The sequence below is a fragment of the Tauraco erythrolophus genome, chromosome 1 (assembly GCF_009769465.1).
Source record: "Tauraco erythrolophus isolate bTauEry1 chromosome 1, bTauEry1.pri, whole genome shotgun sequence".
Lineage (NCBI taxonomy): Eukaryota > Metazoa > Chordata > Aves > Musophagiformes > Musophagidae > Tauraco > Tauraco erythrolophus.
This window is the reverse complement of record NC_141465.1, coordinates 61,209,484-61,234,011: the sequence shown is the minus strand read 5'-3', so window position 1 is coordinate 61,234,011 and position 24,528 is coordinate 61,209,484. Positions and strand designations below refer to the sequence as shown.

At 43.5% G+C, this 24,528-nt stretch overlaps 2 protein-coding genes across 2 annotated transcripts in view; one reads left to right on the top strand and one right to left on the bottom strand.

The window, feature by feature from the left end:
* The window catches only part of GABRA5 (gamma-aminobutyric acid type A receptor subunit alpha5), a 55,414-nt gene that overhangs the window by 5,514 nt on the left and 25,372 nt on the right, over window positions 1-24,528 (top strand). The window contains exons 2-5 of the mRNA XM_009982921.2: window positions 2,871-2,992; window positions 4,827-4,894; window positions 5,008-5,228; window positions 22,503-22,585. Of these exons, the coding sequence (XP_009981223.1) occupies window positions 2,871-2,992; window positions 4,827-4,894; window positions 5,008-5,228; window positions 22,503-22,585 (494 nt within the window). The remainder of the gene's footprint in view (window positions 1-2,870; window positions 2,993-4,826; window positions 4,895-5,007; window positions 5,229-22,502; window positions 22,586-24,528) is intronic.
* The window catches only part of GABRB3 (gamma-aminobutyric acid type A receptor subunit beta3), a 205,013-nt gene that overhangs the window by 162,329 nt on the left and 18,156 nt on the right, over window positions 1-24,528 (bottom strand). The window lies entirely within an intron of this gene.

Sequence of the window (24,528 nt, the reverse complement as noted above, 5' to 3'; positions counted from 1 at the left end):
TCTTGCTAGATTCAGAGGAGCAGTTGTCAGAACTAAGTATATTTTGTCCCATCCCCACAAAAATAGTTCAATGGAAACCTTCCCTCTGAGTTCAACTGGCTTTGAATTCAGCCATAAGCACTAAAAATAACAAGCTTTTTCAGGAGCAGAGAAACTAGTGAAGCTTTGTGTCCTGCGCCCCCAGCACCGTACCTTTGCAATAATCCTGGCTCCACATTTGGCATCCCTTGTTCCCATCTCCCATTGCAACACCTGCGTTTTACCTCTGCGGTCCTTTTCTCCCAGGATCTTTCCTAATCACCCGGCAAGTCTCCTCTGTATCTCTTAATTAGCAGAGAGGAGGTGGGCTGGTTTTGCTGAGGCTGTTTCTGAGCTACATGTGTGCTGACTGGCCCAGTCGGCGAGCCAGAGGGAATAGATGACTGCTGACCTCACATTTTTACTTAATGAGGCACTAATTTAGGTCGCTCTCCCCTTGTCTAGTCACTGCTTTTCACGAAACTTGTAGGAATGAAATGGAGTTTGATCTCTCTGCTTCTTTGTCAGACGCATCGGAAAAAGAAAACGGGTTCCCACATTGATACAGTGAAGCAGGCAGACAGCATGATGCATATCTCTTTCTTACGAAAAAAAGAAGCTAGAATACATGAGAAATGTTTAAAATAGCATTCTAGGATTTTACCAAAGCGCTAGTTATGGTTGATGAATATGCAGAACCTCTGTAACTTCTGTCTCATGTTTGTGTTTGTTAGGCTGCTGCTTGTAAATATTCACCTTTCTATGGTGAATCCCTTAGATTATGATTGACAAAAAACTGTATAGTCTTTGTCTTGAATGGTCCAGTGTGCAACGATGTCTGATGTTTCTGTAATCAGTTTGCATCTGCTAGATGAACTGTCTTTCATCATAGTCAAACATGTCGGTGACGTAGTCTGCCTCAGTTACTCACTAGAGGTTGTGGTCACAGCATAGAAAACAGAATTAATTTGGTCTTGTGACCATGGAGAGATGGGATGGCCTGAGAAATGGGTGAGATCGGTGGCTATGCCTCTGCCTGCAGCAAAGAGTCGCTCCTTGGTGGCCTCAGGCTCTCCAGTGTTGAGCTTGTTGAGGGTCACAGCCGGGCCAATGGCACTCAGGCTGCAAGGAGCACCCTGGCCAGGTGTTCCCGTGTGCTTCAGCGTTGCTGGGAATCGGACCTGTGCTCCCACTGCCTGTCATTGCTTCCCTTTCCTGAGAGGGTCTGCAATCTTTTCTTTTTCCAGCAGAAGCATGCAAGCTGTAAAGGGAACAGGCGCAAGACTGGTGGTCCTTATGTCTGTGAGGGGCTACGTGGCCACCAGCAGCTCGTCCTGAGACAGGTCTCTTGTCACTAAAACTTTCAGACCCATTACACGGGTGTCAGTGAGGTCCCATTAGTGTAAACCTTGTGCAGGTAAAACCAGGTTGAGGTCCCTTGTCTGTCCTTGTATAAATCCTGTTCTGTTAGGTAAACCTAACACATATGTTACAAGCGTTCTGCAAGGCAAGCTGTTCAGAGGGATGCTCTGAGGTTCTCTGTTTATTTACTGATTTATTTCCCTGGGGACTGGTAGTAAATAAACATGGATTTTAATTTTTTTTTTTTTTTTTTGGTCTCTGGATGGATGGCTCACACCGAGCTCAGGTTGTTGGAGTGGAAGTGATTCCTGTCTGCTGGCAGGATGCACAGGGCAGGGTACAGTTCCTAGTGGGGCAATGCATCCTGTTGCAGCTGGAGCATTTGCTTTTTGATTCCAGCAGAGACTGAAACTTGAATAAGCAGTGAGTGTGAGCAAACTCACTGTCTTTAGAGGTGCTTATTGCTTGCTGCAGGTGAAGCACGCTTATGGATAAACTTATGTGTCTACTCTTTAGGTAAGCAACGGCATTACTAGGCAGGGGGTTCTCCTACGCATCTTTAAATGAAAATCAAATGGATTTAAAAATGCAAGTTACAGTTGTTCTGTCAGCTGTGGGCAGCTTCCTAGGTCTGAGCTGTGGATGAAATGATGATATAGGATGGAGTTCAGAATAAAAGCAAATCTGGCCCAAAAGAAATGGAACAACAGGCTCACTACACATTGCTGTTATTTGCGTACTACAAGGGAGGACTAATTTATGCAAAAGAGAGAGGAGGAATGAAGAACCATGTTTCCTGTACTGCAGTATGTTTTTTCAGGTACCCCAGTGACCTGGGGTGGGATTTTTGAATGCAAAGGGAGTTCATTATCCTCAAATAAGGTCAGAGTTCATCCTTTGTCCTGACAATAAATTGCATGAACTGTGGAAATTGGAAGCTGTTTGGCATATAAGGATTCAAGACTACCTTCAGGCAGACTTGAAGGAGAGACCTCAGGCAAACCCGTGCTGCTGGCACAGCTCCCTTGCCAGCCGATGCAATTCCCAAAGAGTGGGGAGCTGACCCGGAGAAACACCAGTAACAGCTTTTGGGGGGCCTGTGAGCTGACCTTGCTCCCTGCAAGGGATGGAGACATGCCAGCGCCGGGGAAGTGGTGGAGCTGTGGTGGGGCAGGGCAGCGCCGGGGACTGGGATCTCCCTGTGCGTTATGACAAGAGGGTCAGTGGGTGGGCTCAGGCGTCCTCCGATTCAACACCCAAGGGCTTTACCTCCATGGCACGAGTACTTCCTCAGGTCCTCCTCCTCCAGGGAGAGCTATTAGTGATTGCTTGTAGCAGTGATGAAATGGCCGCAGTTCCTTGTGCTGCTCAGCTGGAGTGGCCGGAGAGGCTCAGAGGCTTAGAGGCTCCGTCGCAAAGTTCTCTTGAGACTGAAGCCCCTTGAGGCTGGCGCGGATTTTGACGTGTTTCTTTTTGTTTGCATCAAATAGCTTCTCGCAAACGCCAACAGCATCGGGAAAAGAGGACGCCAATGATAACATCACGATATTCACCAGGATCTTGGACGGTCTGCTGGACGGCTACGACAACCGACTGCGTCCGGGACTGGGAGGTAGGATAATGTGTTCACTGTGGCCAGTCCCCTGCTATGTGGGACCATCATCTATCTACGTGATGCCCTCCTGAGTGGGTACCTGTTTTCTGCACAGGCCTTGATGAGAGAGTTGTGTTTCATTAGCTAAATGAAGCCCAGAAAGTAGATTTGTGTCCTGGCAAACGGGGCACAGTACAAAGGCCACTGAATGTCTTCTGTCAGTCGTTGAGGTCATCTGAGGTTGCGTTAGAAGAGCATGTGTGATGCATTTTTTCTGTAATTGAACACAGTTTGGCTTTCTTTTCTTTCTGGTACTCCATAAAGTGAGCGAGACAGGTTGCTGCAAGGTTCCCTCACTGGTCAGCATGTATAAAATTAAGCCGGCGACAAAAATCTCTGTTAAAAACAGATCCCCAAACCATCCATTTTTAGACAGCTACGGCAAATCTGTATTGATATGGCATTTTGATAACCTCTACAGTAGCTATTTTAAAACCATAACATGTGAATAGTTGCTTGCCATCCTAACCTTGGTGAGCTCTCCTTCAGCTCTCTATCCCCCAGATTTCTCTCATCTTCTACCCATGTGGAAACCATCTGTTATGTTTCTTCCTGGCCCTTTTTTAATCTGGCTACCCCCACCCCTTCCTCTTGTGAGACCAACACATTGCTTTCATCCCTTTCTCTCCTTCTTGTCTCACTTTACACAGAGATGCTTGAAAATAGGGCTTGATGCTCCTATCTTATGTAACGCACTTCTGAAATTTCTGCCCTTAAATTAAATTAGTCCTGGATTTGAAAAGATGCCAGAAGGACTTAGAGTCTTGAGCGTAGAATTAATTTCATGTAACTTTTGACATCTATAGTATAGATGTCTGAAATTGGGCAGATCACCCAAGCCAGCGGAGGGGAATAGGTCCTTCCAAGATACGCTTCATTTCATCCTATAGTAGGTATAGAATATGTGCCAGCAATATGTGCTTACAGCCCAGAAAGCCAATCGCATCCTGGGCTGCATCAAAAAAATTGTGGCCAGCAGGTCAAGGGAGGTGATTCTGCCCCTCTGATCTGCTCTCATGAGTACTGTGGTCAGCTCTGGGGCCCCCCAGCACAAGAAAGACATGGAGTTGATTGAGGGGTCCAGAGGAGGGCTATGAAGATAATCAGAGGGCTGGAGCACCTCTCCTGTGAAGACAGGCTGAGAGAGCTGAGGTTGTTCAGCCTGGAGCAGAGAAGGCTCCAGGGAGACTTTCTAGCAGCCATCCAGTACCTAAAGGGGGCCTATGGGAAAGCTGGAGAGGGACTTTTTACGAGGGTGTGTAGTGATAGGACAAGGGGCAATGGATTTAAACTGAAAGAGGGCAGATTTAGTTTAGATATAAGGAAGAAATTCTCCACTCTGAGGGAGGTGAGGCACTGGAACAGGTTGCCCAGAGAAGCTATGAATACCCCATCCCTGGAAGTGTTCAAGGCCAGGTTGGATGAGGCTTTGACAACGTGGTGTAGTGGAGGATTTCTCTGCCCACGGCAGGGGGATTGGAACTAGATGATCTTTAAGGTTCCTTCCAACCCAAACCATTCGATGATTCTTTGACCTATGATCAAAATCTGTCAGTCAGAGGAATTATGCCTTTGAAGGGCCTGTTTCTTTCCACTGATTATAAGAGAGCCTGGGCTCCCAAAGATGGACAACTGGATTTGATCAGGGATGAAATTCCACCTCAAACATCTTTGTGTTTTCAAGCTTTTGAGAATTTCTGAGTGATTCAGAAATTGTTGGTAGAGAAATGCATCACAAGCATGTATTTGCATCTTAAAGCAGTTACTAATGCAGAGCCTATATTTGTTACAGAGAGAATAACTCAGGTGAAAACAGACATCTATGTTACCAGTTTTGGTCCCGTGTCAGACACAGAAATGGTAAGTTTGAGTGTGTGGCTGCCAACTCTATTGTATTTACTTTGCTAAAGTCATTTTTGGAACCATCGCTTCTATTCAGATCCTGCAATACCTTGACTGTTTCTTTGTGCCAGGAATACACCATCGACGTTTTTTTCCGACAAAGCTGGAAAGATGAAAGGCTGCGATTCAAAGGACCTATGCAACGCCTCCCTCTGAACAACCTCCTTGCCAGCAAGATTTGGACCCCAGACACTTTTTTCCACAATGGCAAGAAGTCTATTGCTCACAACATGACAACGCCAAACAAACTTCTGCGCCTGGAGGATGACGGCACTCTGCTGTATACTATGAGGTAATAAGTGGGATTGAGTCCTTCTGATGCCAATTCCCAACTAGCTCTGCAAATGCTTGTGGGGAGCATCACTTCCTCCGCTCCTAGTAGAGCTGGGCAACCAATGTTTCACACATATTTATATGAATATCAAGAAAAATGGAAAACATAATCTCTGCCTACAAGTACCAATTAATTTGTAGCTTCTGAATACTGCTAGTGCTTAAATATTTCCTTTGATTAAATGGAAGGCATATTCTCAACAGATTTGATGATTCAGTCTAGCTTTTTTATGAAGATCTGTTCTCCCTTACCATTTGTATTTGCAGTTGCAGTGCTGATTGCAGGAGAGCTGTCTCCAAGGCCAGAAACTGAGGTCTTGTTCTGGGGCAGTACCTCTTGCACCCTTGGAGCTTTTCTTATTTTTTTTTTTTTCGATTTCACTAGTAGTGCTAAAAGGCAAATCATCATAGGGATAAACAAAATAAGCTAGCAGCACTGTGAAGCTGCTTTAGCAAGTACTTTCCTGAAAACGAAGCCGCCACATTATATTGGCAGAGAAGCAAATTGGTGTCTCAGATCTTCAGGGTCATGGTCCTCATCTGATTAGAGGATACTGTCAAGCTTCATCACTGCATAACCTACATATGAGATATAATACTGGTGATGTTAGAGGATTGCCTGAAATTCTTCTCAGGCCAAATCCCACATCAGTGTATGGCAATTTGCTCATTAAAAGTAATTAGCCTGTAGTAATTAAAACTGCCATCTATCTTCAACAGGGTTTTCTCCAAGAGTGTAGTCATATGGGCAACACTTGAAAAGAGATGAAAGGAAAAACCTACTGAGCAACAAAGTGTTATTCTGAGCTTTTCATATACAGGCCCAGAGTGGCACCTGAGACCCAGCAAAGTGCTCAGGAACCTGAAGTTAGGTGCTGAGATGCCCAGGTTGTCAGTAGGCAGCCCCCAGTGAAGGGAGGTGGGAGCTGAGCCCCCAGTAGCACCTGTGGGGCAGAGCCGACAGCCACCTGGTGCCACGCATTGGGAGGGCGAGCCCCGAGCTCACTCCCAGAGCCCGGTGGTTAAGACTTGTTGGAGCTCAAGGGGATTACATTTTCATATACAGGCACCTGGAGCTTCCCAGATTTTATTTCAAGTGTTTTCCACCTGTTTTACCTATTTATTTATTTTGGCCCTGGCGTTAAATCCCTTCTTCTGAAAGAAAAAGAGATTTAAGAGAAGCAAGCTCTCCCTACTTACGTCATGACGGCTTTAGACCATCACAGTTGCAAGTGCGCTAGCGCTAAAAGGACTTAGACATGATAGAGGTCATGTTTAAAAGAAGGAAAAAAAACCCTGGTTTTCTCTTCTACTATGTGTGTTACTGTTCTTAGTAGCCCCAAGTTAGTGATCTCCGCAATAATCAACTGAAACAGTGTGGGGGCACACATGCAGGCTTAAATGAATAAAAGTCAGAATTCTAGCTATCAGAGACACTTATTTTCACAAAAATATTGGTAATGCCGGCCTTAAAACCAGTCTCACTGCTGCTAGGGCTGCATGAGCAACACTCCAGGGACTGCTGCGGAGGCAATTCCCAATTAACTGTGTAAGTGACTCGTGTAAGTAAAGTCCAGATCAGGCTTGCAGTCAGCCTAGAGCAAAACATTATGTCGTGTGGCAGATTCGCAGCTGGCATGCTATTTCTGTGCAAGCACCGGGCTTTGCGGTGTTAAAGAAACGCAGCGAAGCTTCGATTCGTGAGGCAATGAGCTGAGTCACCTGCGGCAGCGGAGCGAGACCTGGGTGAGCTCACGGCTGGATCCACGTTACTCTGTGGAGGTGCCTCTCCTGTGACCATGCCAGAGTATTGTCACGTTAGGTGTCACAGGCTATAGGTGTATTGAGGAAAAGACAATGCCCTGCGCAGTATATGCAGCTGGAGAAAAATTTGAGTTTGACACGGACTTCCTCATCGTCCCACTCAGTCCCCGTTCCCCTGGATTTCACAAGGGGAAAGCTCTTTGGGATTGATGTTATTGTAGGCTACAGAAAGACACGGAATGCTTTTGTAACCTAAAAAAACATGCATCATAACTCTTTTTTTTTTGATAGAGTATTGTGTGTGGGTGTGCATGTGTGTGGAAATAAATTCCCACTAACCATGGTGTATGTGATAAGAAATGGAGCGCAAAGCTTTTTAAATAGCTCGCCTTCCACTATTGCAAGTAATAACTTTAAAAATAAAAGAGTGTCTATGCTATTCTGTTTAAACACAAGCCATGACACTGCTTTGGTAACACACGTGAAGCTGTGCTACTTTAGGGATAACAGGTTTTTGTGATGGGCGTTTCAGCAGTGTGAGCGACAATCTGCCATGAGGCGGCTTGAGGATCCCACCCCAACCTGTGCAGAGGTGGCCGTGACATGCAGCCAGCCCCTTCAGCTGCCTTTGCATGTTCCCACGGAGGTAGCAGCTCAGCAGGGCTACCGAGCATGGCTTTCCGTGAGAAGATCGGGCTTTTTGAGGGGAGGGCTGCTTGCCTTGGCGGCAGTGCACTGGTTGAAGGTGCTGGGTCTTAGCTAGGGCTTGAGCCCCATCTCCTGTAGCTCCCGTCAGGTTTACTCAGTTCTCAGGCTCTGGGGATGTGGAGACAGCTCTCTGTTAGCTCTGCATTCCCCTCGTTTCCAAGGAGGAATTGCAAGCTTCCCAGACTGTACGTAGGAGTAATCCGTGCAGGGAGGATGGGACCCTCTGTCATTGACGGAGATGCCTGAATTGCTTTTGCAACCTCGCATCTGGCTGCCTGAATGAAGAGGAGGAAAGCAGCCGAGCCGACGCTGACCTTCCTTCTTACTTGACTCCCAAATATGCCGAGTATGATCAGCTGAGCAAACTTCCAGCTTTAGCACTTGTTGGTAGATACATTTTCATGATATATGTGTTTACTTATAAAGAAAAATGTATTCTTTGCATATTGCATTTGATGATATGTTGTCTAGGTCAGAAGTTGATGAGATACATGTTGCTAGGGAGATCTAGTAAATGGGCTTCTATATATGTGCAGTGTTAAAACCCTTCTGCATGAATATAGGAACACAGCATGCTCTTTAGACAGATTTCATAGGCAACAGCGTTCTGTGCAGGGAATGACTTGATAATTCTGATTGATTTGGTAGGCCCTATTTGTTTTATCTCACTAATGTGGTTTATAAACGATACACTGCTGAATTGAATGTTGCAAATTCTATTTTTGCCCCTAGAGGGGAGTATTGTCCATATCTCCACTTTTAAATTATTAGGTTTTTTTAGCAAGAGCACTGTGGTGAAAAAGCACTAGCTTTTTTAGCAAATATACTTTGTATTTCCATAATCTGTATAGAAAATAGCTTTGGGAATGGAGGCAAAAAGTTGATTCTTTCCCTTTAAAAATTTAAAAGATACTTAGTTTACCTTATCTAAGAAATAAATGTAAAAAGCATAAAGCTCATTCATTCCGTGAAGCTATTTTGAAAATCGGGGACAGTGGTTTAAGCAATCTTTTCAGGCTAAGAGAACTACTGTGTCTTGGTGAGCTAGTGAATTTTTCACTCAGTGGGATTTGGCTATAAAGACAGAAGCTCTGATAAACTTTGCTGTAACATGCCAGAAAAAAAGCTGCGAATCTGCCTTTTTTTAATTTTTTTTTTTTTTTGCCAGAACTTCTATGAAGTAGAGTGTGCTCGCTAGAGTTAAACCTGTGGACCACAACTGAGCTTTTCACCAGCAGTTCATAGGGAATTTTTGATGATTTTCTATCAGCTTGTAGATACTGAAAAATCTTTTTGTGCCATCATGAGGGCTAGGCTCCTTGGAGCCCCACTTTCACTATCATTTTGAAAGGACCCCAAGCCACTTTTGCTACCAAAAGGGCTGCCAGGCATCTGATGTAATTTGGGATTTTAAATATAACATGGTCATACATTTGAAGAGTGTATAAACAGATTTTTCCTGTGTTATTATGGTGACTGAAGGTTGCCAGAGATCCTGAGAGTGTACACAGTCAAATCTGTGCCATCAATCTGCAAATGCCTAATTTATCAGCTGGAGACTGCAGACATTTGTCAGTACAGCGTTGAACGAACTCCAAAAATTTTAGTACAGCCTTGAAATATAGTTATCTTTACCACTCATGGAAGACGCTTAAAATTCAGCAATGTGCAGGATGGCTATCCACTTGATGGCAGCATAAGCACGCTGCTTGCTGTTCTGTAGCGAACACACGGGTTTATCTAGGCTGAAAATACCGTTTCTTAGGTTAGCACTGAGCGTTAAGATTGTATGTGCAAGTGTGCCCAGGTCCTGGGTGCATGTTAGCACAAAGCCTGCTCTTACATGAAGCACTTTATTAGCAAGCTAACCATTTTATGCTGTAGAGCCATTGATTATAAAACCTTTCAGTTAACTGGAACATACAATGCTGCTTTCAAAACTTCCATTGGGAAAGCCAGGTTTTGTTGCCTTAGCTTTTCTTTAAGGGAAAATTATTCTATGAAGAATGCGTGGGTTCTCAAGCGCTGGCTTTGCCAGGAGACAGCTGTTCTCAGATGCAGGTTTGCTTGCGTGGCCCTGAGCGAGGAGTGACCAGCAAATCTACGCTTTAAAAAGAGCCCTTAGTTTTCAATCAGCCACCCATCTAGATGAGAACATTTCTGTTCAATTTGCATACGTTGCTCTTCTTTCAAAGGGAAGATTTCATTTATGCATCCATTTATATTTACAGAAAGGGATCTGGCAATGCTTTTGGGCATTGTATAAATATTACAAAACTAATTAGGAGCTATTAAGCCATACAAATACTCATTTCCTTTCCCCATGTTAGACTTGCTGCCTTTTCTCTCCTATTCAAGCTTCAATCTGCCTGAAGCTGGAAGAAAAAAAAACCGTAATTTCTTCACATTGGGCCTAATCTTGCAGAGTGATGAAAAACTACGATGGTGGCAAGGACTCTCAGCTGCTTTTCATCAATTCAGATTTTGACAGAGCGAGAAAAAATAGGGATATATGAAGTGAAGGACCCTCCCCTGAGGATAGCAGCAGGATTCTTGTTTGAACACCAAGCCTATCGGTTCCCATCTCTCTCCTTTGATTGCACATTGCCCCATATCTCCAAAGTTGTCCTTCGAGAAATTGAGATTTGTTGTTTTGAAAAATCCATGGCTGGAGTTACCCACAGGGAGAGAAAGGCATCAGAGGAGACTGTGGTGTAATACATTCAAAACGGGCAATTATGACCTGCCCAATAGAGTCCCTATGTAAAGTGCATGACAATAGCCTATTCTACTGGTAATAAAAGTGGTCAGAGCCCCATGGAGATCTCCATTGCAAAGACGGGAACTCGCACAGCAAGGGCAGAATTGATTAAAAGACAAAACCCAAATCAGAACCAGCCCGTCCTTGGATGAGAGAGATGTTTGCCTGTACTTTGAGGGGTTACAAAAGGTCTAACTTTAGTTTCAGATCTGCACTGAGCACAGAGGCAGACCCATCTTTCCCTTGGGTTAGCTGGCACAATTTCTGCCAGCTTCCCTTGTGCTCCCCCATGACCTGACATCCCGTGTGTGCATGGAGGGCACAGGGTGACTGAAAAGAAACCAGAGGGAAGCAGTGCCCTGACAGGTACCCCCCAAGCATCTCAAAGCACATCTGTGTTGGTGACTCTGCCTTTGCCCAAATCTGCAGACAGATCCCAGCTTCTGCAGCTGGGGGCTTCAGAAGTGCCTGGTAGATGCTGAATAATTGTTATGGCTACACTTTTTTCATTACCGGGGGAGGACAACACTAGAGTGAACTCCCTAGTCATTTCACTTAAACTGAAATTAAAATCTTCATCTACCTAATCGGAAATACCGTCCCCTGAAGTACATTTATGTTTGTGCTGAAACATCAGAGCGCCAATGAGCAATCTAAACTACGCTGTGGTGGAGTGCACCAGGCAGGATGGGTGGTATTCACCTCAGCTAATTTTACTCATCTGTAATATTGTTGGCTGCAGCCGAGCCTCTTGGTTCAGAATTGCTCCCAGTGCAGGGGAGAGACTTTCATAAGGAGTTAGTTGTCTGCATTATTTCAAATGTCTACTTTAGTGTGAAAGGTCCCTTTTTCTCTCCACTCATACTTTAGGAGGTTCCTGGTTTTCTTCACAGTGGCAGAAGAGGAGCATAGGATAACTGCTGTTACTATTGATATCTGTGTTTAGTCACATAAGTCCCATCCTAGTTACTTGTTTCCCACTCCCATACTCATGTATCCTGGAGACTAGTAGTGTGCCAGTCACCTAAAGCTGTGGGATGTTCTGACCAGCAGCTGGTCCTGTAGCTGTGTGGTGGAGGACTTGCACAGTTTCCTCTCCTCGCAGCATCAAGCCCAAGGTTGTGCAAGCGTAGCACATGTGAGTGCGCTTAAGTTGGGTCTAGGTGGGTGTAGGATGGAATATAATGCACTTTAGGACAAGCTTAAGAAATCCCAATAAATTCCAATCCTAGCTTTGCTTGTTTAGATGAAGGGAAGAGCCGTTACAGTGCATATAGCACAAGAATTTTGTTGGTGAGGAAAGGGGTATCCAATGAGGGATGCCAGAGGCCAGCTAGCTGCTAGTGGGTGCTGAGTACCTGTGACTGAGTCAGGCGTGGAGGATCAGGAAGATGCATTTGAGGGCTCAGGTGAGAGGGTTTTGCAAGAAATGGAAGTAGAAGGGTTTTGAGGAGCAGGATACTTGGTACTGGTGATGGTCACTCAGGAGTAACTGGGAGGTGCTACAGATTGGGATATAGGTATCCAATGAGGTAGTCAGAAAGTAAAAGCATGTGTGTGAGGCATAAAGGGCTTAGGGAGGCTGGAGAGCGGCTCCAGGCTGCTTCAGAAAAGAAGACAGCAAGGGCCTGATCTAAGATGCTTCAGAAACATCTGATTAGATTAACATACTATGGTGGGGTGAGAAATTAATCCTGAATCATGTCATACCACAGTTACCCTGTAGGAAATTCTTGGTAATTTGCCCTTCTCTGAAGGCTTTGTCAAATCAAAATACTAGTGTATATAGCTAAGTCAAGTCATACAATGGCCATGGGTAGGAGTAGTCTTCATTGTCCCATTCCATTCCTTTCTACTTTCTACAGGAAAAGTGTCTTGGTGTGATGGTGCAGATGAAAAAATGCACATGGCTTGTCATTCAGTGAGTAGTCTACTGTCAGTGCCTATTTCTAGCCTTTTGTCTACTCCATTCTGTAGAAGACTGAAGACATTGTCTTTGGACATCTCAGTTACTTTCTAAGAGATCTTATGAACATATCTTATGTTCGGCCTGACTTTTTCTATTTCCTACTGTTAAGTTAAATTTTCCTGAAACCACATACACAAATTTATATCTTACAGTCATGTTTATATTATTAAAAAAATTCCAAACTGTTATTTCTATCTGGTTGCTCTAAATGATGAAGCAAGTCTTTTTCACCAGACTCTAGCTAAAATTCTGAGGTTGTGTCCAGTATATGCACTATATCCAATATAAAAACCTAGGAAGAATTTCTACAAGCAAGGATGGCCTTCCCTTTTCATACTGCTGTCAGGAATTTGGGCCAGGAAACTTTGGGACCAGAAGGGATGATACAACCCTGGATAATTTTAGTGGGTCAGTCAGACTTTATAAGGTTGTCTCATTGCTGCACAGTCATCTCTTCAGTGGCTAATGTGCTCATGTGTCCTGTCCATGTTAAAAAAAAAATACTATGTTTTGATTTGGAGATTCAGCTAAAAGATACGGAAAAATAGCAAAACCTCCTTAGTCAAAATGATGAATACCTACTATGTTTTTGCCATTAACTGTACATCTTAAAAACATCAGTAACGCAAATTGATTTCAGCATCAATTAAACTCAAACCACTATCTCTAAGTTTGCTCAGTACAGTGGTCAAATGTGTATCTATCTCACCCGTTCTACCTGCTTTTGCTTTTCTGTCTCTTCTGGAGGTGTCATCGAACTGACCTGTCACTGAGACGTAGGCACAGCTCCATCATCCATGTTTGCAGGCAAGGGTGCAGGAGTGCATGCCCTGGGGGATATAGTACCTCACTGATCTTGATGGGAATAGGGAGCTCCCATCTAGCTGCATAACTGCATCTTTGTCCTGGGGAGATCTGGATGGAGAGAAGGAGCCAAGTGCACTGTTGAACATGTTTTACTATGAGGACAATCAAATATCACTAGGAGATTTGGCCCTTCCCTCAGGTTACAGTATAGCAAATGAGTGCTTATGCTGCAGCAGATGCCAGTGCTGGTGGTGGTATAAATAGCACACAGATGGTAAATCGAGGCCTGTTTAATGACTGTTTATGGTGTGAAACAGCTGAGGGATCGGAGGGCTCTTTCCCTAGAGCAGCACAGAACCACAGCCTGCCCCTTTACCTGCCACTTCATGGCTGTATTGACCAGGAGCATGTAGCATTTCAGAGGCAAGGCAAAAAAACCCCGGATAATAATGTCCTGCTTGGATGCCTGAACAACCTCTTCCATGTACCAATAGGGGTACATATAAATAGGCATGTGCATGCACTTCCCCGTGAAAGAGTCTATCATCAAATTGCTTGATGCATGCCCTTTTCACACAGAGGCATGGAGGAGCACTGAAGTCACACAAAAGGAAGGAGATCTTGATGAGGGGTGACCTGGGAGGCGGACAGAGAAATGTGAAGTGAATAAGAAGAGACTGGGGTTAAATGCGAGTTGCTGAAAGGAAACTGTGGTGAGGTGTTCTGGAGCTCTCAACCATTTGTCTGAACTGCAGAAAATAACCAAGGATGTCAGCTCTGTATTTAGGGGTGCCAGATCATTATCCCTCCTACCTACCCTCCCATGTCTGTGCATCCCAGTCTAGATGTGAGAGAGCCCAAATGGCCTGGTACTGCCCATCTGGTCCCCCCTGCCCCTTATTACTTTCTAAATCCAGCTCATTTTTCTCTATAGAAAATACTGCATGTGGTTTTGTGCCTGTCAAATATAAAGGTTGTGTGAACTGGGAGGAAGGAATAGAATGGCTGTGCAGCCAGGTAACCCTCATCCAAGGAGGAACGTGTGCCATCCTGACAGGCAGCAATGGAGGAACGAAAGCCCCTTTGGCCAGTCAGAAAACCTGTGCAAATCAAATCACATAACAGGTGGTGTCAAAATTGGAGGACGGGTGCACTGTGCTGCGTCCACCACAGTCCTTAGCCTCTGTCGCCTAGGGTGCCTGCGAGAGCTTTCTGTGCTCTCTGCTTCCTCATGTACTTGGGTTTTCTTCCCCTGAAAGCAAGGATCAGATGACCTCCTGTGCAGTTGGGTGGCACCAGGCTTTGCCTTCACTGCCTGGTTCTGCCAGTAGCTGGGACTGGTCTCTCTTGAGAGCCAAAGGGAAGCTCAGTCTTACATAGCACTGCAAGAGCAATTGTATTTATTGAAGTTAGCACACAGCTAAACATGCCACCAAACGGCCATGCTGATGAGATCATAGTCAAAATGCATGCCATGCACAGACTCAGGGAAATGTGTAGCATGGCATCATGAAATGTGGGCTGGTTGAGATGCTGTCTCCCATTTTACTTGCATCAACAACTACCTCAGCTTCTCAGCATTGCTAGTACTAGTTAGATTTTTGGGTTTAAATTCAAGAATTCAGTAAAAATAGAAGCTACTGCAGAGGAGAGATTTGAAGGCTTTCCTCATGGGATGTCAAGGAGAGTTCATCATGTATAGGGACCAGAAAGGAGAGAAAGCTTAGAGAGGTTTTCAGGTGAAACTGTCAAGTAGATGAGTACAATATTATGCTATAGCATTCATAGCTACATAGCCATATTGGTCTAAAGTTTCTTTAGGAAAGTAGGGTTTGTAGACAGAGAACCTAAAGAAGGAGCTGACTGCCAAAAAGCTTGAGGTCTTTACTGCACCAGTTAGTCTGATTAAAAAAAAAAAAGCTTCTTCCAGCAAGTTTTACCTTGCTTGTGGACTTCATTAGACATCTTGCATGGCAAGGATGGATAAGCATAAACTCAGTGCTCCAACCATTGGTTTTATCCATATTAAGGAAATACTGTAGAATGAAAGGTGTTATCTCTACTATAAACTTTTATTAGGAGTTGGAAATGTGTTTCTTTCTATAACCCCACAAATCCCTGTCAAAGATCAGAAAATTTCAGTGTCCCATTGGTTATTTTGTTGCCTTTCTCAGTTCTTGTGTGCCTAGAGGCTGAACACCCCCCTGCCCCTGTCTAAGAGTGTGCTCTGGGTATGCAAAGGAAGTCCACATGCTGGGAGGTCATTCCTATAGTGGTGCAGCTTTTGAGATCAATCCTGTCCACCTCAAATCATCTCAGGATAACCTACTCTTCAGCACAGTTAGTCTAGGCAATTAAAGTCTTGTTTTCTCACTTCAACATAAGCTATGCTAAGGATTTGGTTTGCTTAAAATGAGAGTTTCACTGTCAAGTACACCGTGTGTCTGAATTATGTATTCACAGTTCACAAAAACATCAGTAACTGGAGCTCTTAGTCTTCCGTAGCCCCTTCCCTCTGGCATTTTCAAAGTACATTTCAGTATCATGTAAAGATAACACATCTCAGCATCACAGGAAAGTTGGGAAAGGGTAGTATTCTTGGCAGAGTGGTTATGAAGGAAAAATAGACAAAAATAGACATTTCTGCAGACCACCTCCCTCCAGCTCCTAGCTTTAATTTCTATTCTGTGTTCACTTTCTGTGGTGGATCCCAACAAAACAACTGTATAACCGGTGTTATAAATAAGAAGCAGTGAACTGCCTCCACATCCCAAACAGAGCTGCAGAACAAGGCCTTGAGTCTTTTTTTTTGCCTCTTATCCAACACAGTGATGGAGATTCTTAAGCAAGGCAGTATGTGAGTTACCGAGAACAATCACTTCTCTCCCCTGCGCCAGGCTGCAGACAGTCACCCAGCCCGGGACAGGTTTCAGGATGAGACTTACAGCTGTCAATACCATGACTGAATGTGTATCCACATCCCAACACTTGTATGCTGTGTTAGGTAACCCACTGTAACCACCATCTGCAGGATTTGTTAGGGCGGTATGAGAAGTGCTTCAGAACCAAGAAAGGTCTTTACGTACATATATATGTGTGTTTGTGTGTGTCTTTAATGTGTATATATATGCTCACATACTTAAGGAACACGGAGAGACACCAATTCCCTGGCCTACACACTTACTGTGCTGGGGCCTGAAACAAGTCTTGCTTTAAAGCCCTTTGAAAGGAATAACAGTTTGGTTATAAAAGGGCTCCCAAGACATCATAGTGGGAGAACAGCGTGAGTAGTTGCGTCCTGAGTCAAGGCTAAATGAGTCATTTCACAGAGTTAACAGTGTGTTCACAGTTTGAAAAAACCAACCCAAACCAGCAGCTCCCTGTTACTCTGTTATCCACGTGAGCGTGCGAGAGTGCGTACTGGAGATGCCGCAAGGGCTCACATTGTTCTGCCGAAGTCCTGTTGAAGCAGGTACCCAGGAAAGCTCCTGGAGTTGTCTCCTGAGAAGGATCTGACCCAACCCTGAAGTCTCTCTTTGCAGGGAACCAGCCAACCCCTTTGGGTACGGCACAGCTTGGGTAAGGCTGGATCCACTTAACTCTTTGACATGTTGGGGAGATGTTGAGATAGCTTTGAGATGAGTTTCAGGCAAACATTCTGCCTTTTTCTAAGGAAAATGGTGATGGCTGGCCTCATTCTGAGAAGAGCACTTTGGCTTTTCTGCACCCACTCTGGCCCGAGTCCTGAAGCAGGTACTGGTTGCCAGCACAGGTAGGGCCAAGCACAGCATTGAAATGCTCCTTTTGGTCAGGGGTAAGGACAGTGCACAGAAACGAACAACTTGAAAGACGGAGTTAGTTTGGGGATTAGGGCAAACAGGCAGAAGAGCTTCGTATCTCTCTGGCCCCAATACCTCAGAGACAACAAAACTTTCCTTGTGTCCCTTTCATCAGTGACTCTTGTTATTGAACACTTATCTCAAGTTAACTTCTCCCAAAAGCCACTGGTGACTCTATTCCCCTCTTCTTCTAAAGCTCTCTGTTTTAATTTGTTTGCATACTGAAGCTAGTAGCTGATAAGAAAGAGCAAATTGCTGTGAGTGGCTGTTGGCTCCCCGGGCAGGCGACTGCCCTCACCTCCTGCCTGGCAGCTGCAGATAATACTCCGGAAAGTGTTTTCTGCACTTCCAGGGTAGCAGAGAGAGGATAGCTTTGCTCATTCTCCCAGCTCTTCTCCCACAAGTAGGAGCAGATGCTCCTTGTGTTGAGGGAAATCGTGGGAACAGCAGGGAGGCCCCTGCAGTGCCCTAAAACAGGTTCTTGCAGGACGGGGTGCCTTGTGCCTCCGGGACTTTGGCTGAGGGACTCCCACCTCTCCTTGAAGCACACTCGCTACAGATGTCTGGCTCCCAGACATCTGCATTTATTTCCTTGCCACATCCTTGACTTTAACACCTCCTTCTCCTCGTTAAAAAGCAATGGTCTCTTGAAAGCCATCGTCATACTTAATTCTCCAGTGGAAATGGTTGAAGGTGACTTTTCTGAAGTGAAGGAGCCTTGCTGCTTGAATTGTACTTTGGTTAGACAGGTATTCGTTTATGTGTCTATTTTTGTTGAAATAGAACTTCAGTAATCACTTTATGTTCTTAAAGTAAAGGCTATACATAATGAAGCTTTGATGAAGCTTTAATGTACAATCATGGATGACACATGAAATAATTTGTAGATCTAACTTCTTTTTTTCAGATAGTTAATGTATGCTATAGCATTTTGTTGGTTGATTAACATTTGGATAGCAGTGTATTTGGAGCATTATGAAAGTGAAATTTTGTCATTAATAATAAATCAGCAGCTGTAAGCAGGGTTTGTTGCATATTTTGAGTGAATACTGGCCCCATTGAAGTCAGGCAGAATTTTACTATTAACTTCAATAAAATCAGGGTTTCGTCCTCCCATTGTAAAGGACCTTTAACAGCCACTTATAATCTTGTCAAAAACTCTGAGTCAAGCTGATCCCATAGGGCTTTTATTAAGACAGAATGATGGTGGAGGAGGGAAGCTTTTAAATGCTTCTGTTGGAAAGAAGCGCAGTTTGAGCAGTGCTTGTGCTGTGACAGAAAAATCCTGGTTTGGAGACTGTCTCTAGCTCAGAGAACTGTGCTGCAGTGAGCACAGCAAGATCATACTGGAGTGACCATACTAAAAAGATTAGGCAAAGGCTGTTTCATACATGCATGCCAAGGCCTCATTTCTCTTCTTTCAACAAATGCAAACTGGGAGTAATTTTGTTATAATCAGCTGTGTAAACTAGCATATGCAAAGGACATCTAAGCTTTAACACGATGTTAAAATCCAAAGTGTGCAAATATCACCCCAGGTGATATTTGAAGGAGCAGACCCAGGTATCAATTTCTTTATGACTCCTGGAGCTGAATGTATCTATCTGAATATACAGTTTGTACTCTGCACCTAGGAGCAAATCTGTATGCAGTGACCTGTGCTTCCAGGCCCTCAGGGTGTAAGAGATGGCTGCTGTGCTGCTTTTTTTTTCTGTATGCAGTAGAAAATCCAGTCCTTGTGAACCAGGAGTCAATTTAGTGACTCTGTTTTTCAGGACCTCACACAGTAATGAAAAACAGCTCCTGTCGGGCACAGAGCACTCTGCAGAAATTCAGGGTGGTGACATTTAATGTGGTGTATCAGAACTCATAGTCAACTTTTCTTCATAGTCAACTTTTCTGCTGCATTGCCCATTAGAAGATGCTTCACAAGCCTTGGATAATGCACACTTTGTAAGAGGTAGCGAGGAGGGTGTTCACTGAGCATTTTACATTTATGTAAGAGGCTCAGCTACATACTTTTTAAGAACAGCACATAACAAATCGGTATAGCCAGTTCATTAGTCCAAGATGGCCAGACTAGGAGTGTCCTTAGGATGGAGGCATGGCAAAAGGAAAGCAGCACGTAGATATGAGTGATAACAAGCAAAAGGAACTTCTTCATCCAAAGAATTTGTGTTAATGAAAGGAAAGGCTGTACCCGAGCACATCTGCAGCTACTCAGCTCAATTCTCCCTACCCCTGGGCTAGACCCAGAAGACTGCACCAGGCACCATCCTTTTAAGGGATGCGCTGCCTTTTGCTGGATGAGGAGTTCAGAGGGGCACAGGAGTAGCCAGCCCTGGCACGACCAGAGTCTCTGCGGCTTTCAGGATAGGGAGTGGCAGCCAGATGCCCTCCAGTCTGATGTGCTACCCTTTCATTTAAGACAGGCAAAAATAACTTCTGGAGGGACTTAATTAAATTCCGCTAGGTTACAGTCTCTGTGCACCTCATCTTCACTTCTCCTCCACATTTACAGTTGAGGAGTGTCTACAGCATTCCTCATCACATACAAGGATTATTTCCGGAGGTGCAGGCAGCAGGGTACAATTCGTAGGACAATCAGATGAAACAGAAGGTCTTATTCATAATTCTGCATTGAATCTTCCTTCACTTCCTGATTCTACAGCTGCTGTCTTGGTAAGATGGATATAGGGATCCCCTCCTTCAATGTTTGCAGATGACAAGGATGTGTATTAAAATGTTGTCAAGCTGCAGCCTTTGAAGCAACATACTTGAACTATTGATAGACAAAGAGACAGGAGATGGACTGCAGTAAAACACGCCAGTTTTCTCATGGCACTTGGAGCAAGGTTTCTGAATTTACAAGAAAATTGAATTTGTAATACTTAGTACAGAAAATATAACAACGCATTGGAGGGATGGCAGCCTTGCTTTCAAGTACCCATTAGAGTGATTTCTATGAAAAGGATGCACGTTCTGGGCAGGATACTACTAGAACCAGCTTTTTAAATTCATCCGTGTCGCACTCTCAGTGACTAAGGCTTTGCTGGCTTTGGTGCCCAAGGGCCATTTCCACTGCAGACAACTCCGTATTTTAGTGATTTTAAAATTTCTTTTACAAAAATAAAGTCCAAGAACAGTTTTGCCTAAGGGCAAGTATCTCAGGCCTTAGTAATTTCTTTCCTATATCGTAGACTTCCTGTCTGTTCTTACCAAATGATGGATTATCTCTATTCGGAACTGGATTTTTGTATTTTTTTTGCTTTATATGGCATATTATCTTTACATTTTCTATTACTGTCTGCAGTTTGCCTTTTTCCCTCCCTGTTGCCTCATGATACTATCTCTAGCCAACGATACTATTACATTCTCTGTACTTATTTTGCCATTTCCAGCTATTGGTAAAGCTCCAGAATTTCTGTGCATTGGCAGAGAGTGGAGCTGTTTCCCCCAGTTTATTGTCTATGTAGCTGAAGCACCCCGGCAAGGCATCATTGTGTTGTATTGAATTGGACTGGCTGAATGCTGTGCCATCTGTACACAGACAGATTGTTTACCCTTTACGATCCCTTTGGATAGAAGTTCTTGTAGCAAGAACACTCACTTTGGTGTGCTAATATGAGGCAGTGAGTATATATATCCAGGGAGTATATATATCCAGTACGTGCAGCATTGCAATAGGAAAGGGTACTTTTGCATTCTGGTAGTAGGGTGTTGTGGATTTCTTTGAAGATTTTTGCCCCCCAGGCAGCAGTTTGGTGAGGAACTAGGCTGCCCTCCAGCAGAGCCCGGCATCACCCCAGCTCTGGGCAGTGTGTGAGGCTTTGAGTATCTCTGGTCTGTTGCCTTTGAGGCAGAATAGCAGCATAAAACGAGAGAGCCATAAGGGTATTCATAGTGTAAAATGAGATTTGCATCCTCGCTATCCTGAGCAAACCATCTGTATTATGCAAATATCAAAATGGCCTAATCAAAACTGGGTTCTCTATGTGCTATGTGCTGCGTGCACCTAGAAAAGTAAGCTTTGGCTCTCTTAGTGTATTTGATATCAATATAACTGATATTGGACTACTCCAAAATTTACCTTAGGCTTTTCTTTGTTTTCAGCTTGATCTGTCAGTCCTACAGAACATCCATAGGATATGTCTATTTTTTCCTAAGTTTTTCCTTCCCTACCCATATGTCCACTATAGCTTAAGAATTTCCATATAGTGGCAGGGCGGTCCAGGGTAAAATTGTTTCCCCAGGCAACACATTGGTGAAAATGACCCTGGTGTTTTTTCCTGACAAGGTGCCCAGGTAATTCACAATTGGACTGTCCTGATACCATGTGATTTCCATCACAACTAACTGTAGTGCTATATAAAGTCGTATATAGAGAGAGATGGATACAGATATAGATATGTAATTGACTTTATATATGACTGTTTAGATACAAATAATATTTATTTTGTATTTTTATTTATTTACATATATTTATGTATTTAAATAGTTACATCTATATATAAAGTCAGTGCTTCTTTATGTCTGTAACTGTGCTATACTCGGGAGTCAAGTTGGCAGAAGCTCCAGGACAGGAGTTCCTTCACATACTAATAAGAAAGAATGATTTTACTGAAACAGCTTGCACAAATAAAATCGGTTCATGTGTCTTAGCGTGCCTACAGCACACACACACAGTGGTCCACCTGGTTTAGCTCACCTTCAGTTTAACAGGGAGTTGCTATGATTTCAGCAGGAGCGAGAAGCCTTCAGGAAAAGCTGAAGGGTACGTATGTAGAATCATAGAATCATAGAATGGTTAGGGTTGGAAGGGACCGCAAAGATCATCTAGTTCCAAACCCCCTGCCATGGGCAGAGAAATCCTCCACTACACCAGGTTGCCCAAAGCCTCATCCAACCTGGCCTTGAACACCTCCAAGGATAGGGCATCCACAACTTCTCTGAGCAACCTGTTCCAGTGCCTTACCACCTTCAATGTAAAAAATTTCTTCCTTATATCTAATTGAAATCTCCCCTCTTTCAGTTTAAATCCATTGCCCCTTGTCCTATCACTACACGCCCTTGTAAAAAGTCCCTCTCCAGCTTTCTTGTAGGCTCCCTTTAGGTACTGGAAAGCTGCTATAAGATCACCCCAGAGCCTTCTCTTCTCCAGGCTGAACAGCCCCAACTCTCTCAGCCTGTCTTCATAGCAGAGGTGCTCCAGCCCTCGAATCATCTTTGTGGCCCTCCTCTGGACTCAATCCAGTAACTCCATGTCGTTCTTATGTTGGGGACTCCAGAGCTGAACACAGTATTCTAGGTGGGGACTAGGGTAAGAGACCTAAAGGGAAGATGCCCCCCCCAAAAATGATGTGTTTTCTTTTTATTCCCCCACAGATTGACCATCTCTGCTGAATGTCCCATGCAGCTTGAAGATTTCCCCATGGATGCACATGCTTGCCCATTAAAATTTGGAAGCTGTAAGTTGTCTTCTGAAATAAGAACTGGAAAAATCCATTGTTATCTGACTTTTCATGTTCAGCCATGTCTTGTAGGAATCATTCACTCTTTCCCCCCCCTCTCCTTTTTTAACATTGCTCACTAGCACCCCCAGTCTGCCACCCCTGCTCCTACCCTGCTGCTCATTTTCCATGAGGTTGCTTTATCTGGCACTGCTGCTTTTCAGCTCATGCTTGCATGCTCCGTGATAAACAGTGAGCTGATGGGTAATATGTCTTATATATCCACATCAAGCATAACAGCCACTGTTAGACGGAGTGGTAGATGAAGACAGCTCAGTTGATAACTTGGTTTTACATTTGTAGAAGAATGAAGCTTTCATTGGACAATGTCAGATTGATATGTTATTGTGGTACTTATGTGAATCTGACTGCAGTGCAATATCTACATCATATATATTAAAAGAGATCTAGAATATTAAAAGAGGAAATATCTTTTCATTTTACTTTAATAAATCCAGTCCTGTATCTTGTTACATGATGTTGCATACACATGTATTTGTATATATGCACACGTTATTCTAAACTGTATGCTGAACGATGATTTTTCCTCAATCCAAGCCTCTAATCCACCTCACTGCTGCCTTGCCAGAAGCTTACTTTAAAAATAACCTCAGGGGATCAGATGGTTATATTTAAATACAAAGCTCTTAATTAAAGTACAGATGAGGCTACTGTAGTAGACATTTTTCATTTCGGTAATCAAATCAGAGGTTCCAGGTGCAATCAGTGTCTTTGAAGACTTTTGAAAATTACCAGACAAGGCATTTTGCTAGTCCCTGAAGCCACCTAACTTCAGCATTTTTCAATATTTTCAGTCGTATCAATTTAGAGTCACTAATCCTAGTAAGATTAAGCTTTGGCTTTATCGTCTGTATCTGCCCTGGTTTAATACTATCTATGCATTGTCTTCTAGTGATCATACTAAGAAGTAAAAACACTGTTTACAGTAATGATTACCAAATTACCAAACTTAAGTTGAACTGATTTCCCTTCCTTCTTCCAATCCAGATAGACCCAGTTTCATCTGAATAGCCACCAGTACCTTTACAAGGTCACTGCAGGTTCAAGTGTGTCCATTTACTTCAGCAACATTAATTTACAGCAAAGGCAATATAAATCTGAAGGTCTGTACACCTTTACAGTAAACTTAAAAATTATATGCAAACCATCCATTTTGTTCCAAACTTGAAAATGAGAAAATATCTCACAGGAAAGTGTCATTATTTGTACATAAGATTAAACAAAACCTACTGGAAAGAATTAAGATAATAAAGAAAAATAACTTGTCCTTCCTGGTATTACATATTCTTTACTATATTGATAGATAAAGTTGAAGTCACAGCTGTTGTTCTCTAATGCAGACTATTGAAGTGGAATGTTTGGTAGCTTTATGAAACCTTGCAAAATACGCAATATAAAACTAAAAGATGCATATTTAAACAAATTGCCTGATGCAGCAGATATCCAAAGCTCAACCTTAAAGTGAAATGGATGCTTCAATGCATTAGTAGTCTAGGTGCAGTAAGGTACAGGTTCTAACTCTCCATATAGTAAGACAAAAAAAACCCAAAAACAAACATGCTAGTGCAGGAGATAACATTACTAGATAAGCTACAGATGCTTAGAAGGAGGACAGTCTTTAATAGCATTGGAAAAAACCCAACGATCTGTCTGAATGCAATTATGTGTTCTGCTTGTGCCAAATGTGTTACATATTAATCGCCTATTAGCACACAGGTAATTTTAAACCAGGGGAAAAACAACACTAAAAAGTCTAAAAGTTTTAGGCATGTGAGGTTTGAATACAGTTTTAGTTCATGCTTCTTGCCACGCTCAGTATATACTCCTAGAGTATATTTTATGAACTACTACAAGTCATCATTCTTCTACAGTGTATAGAC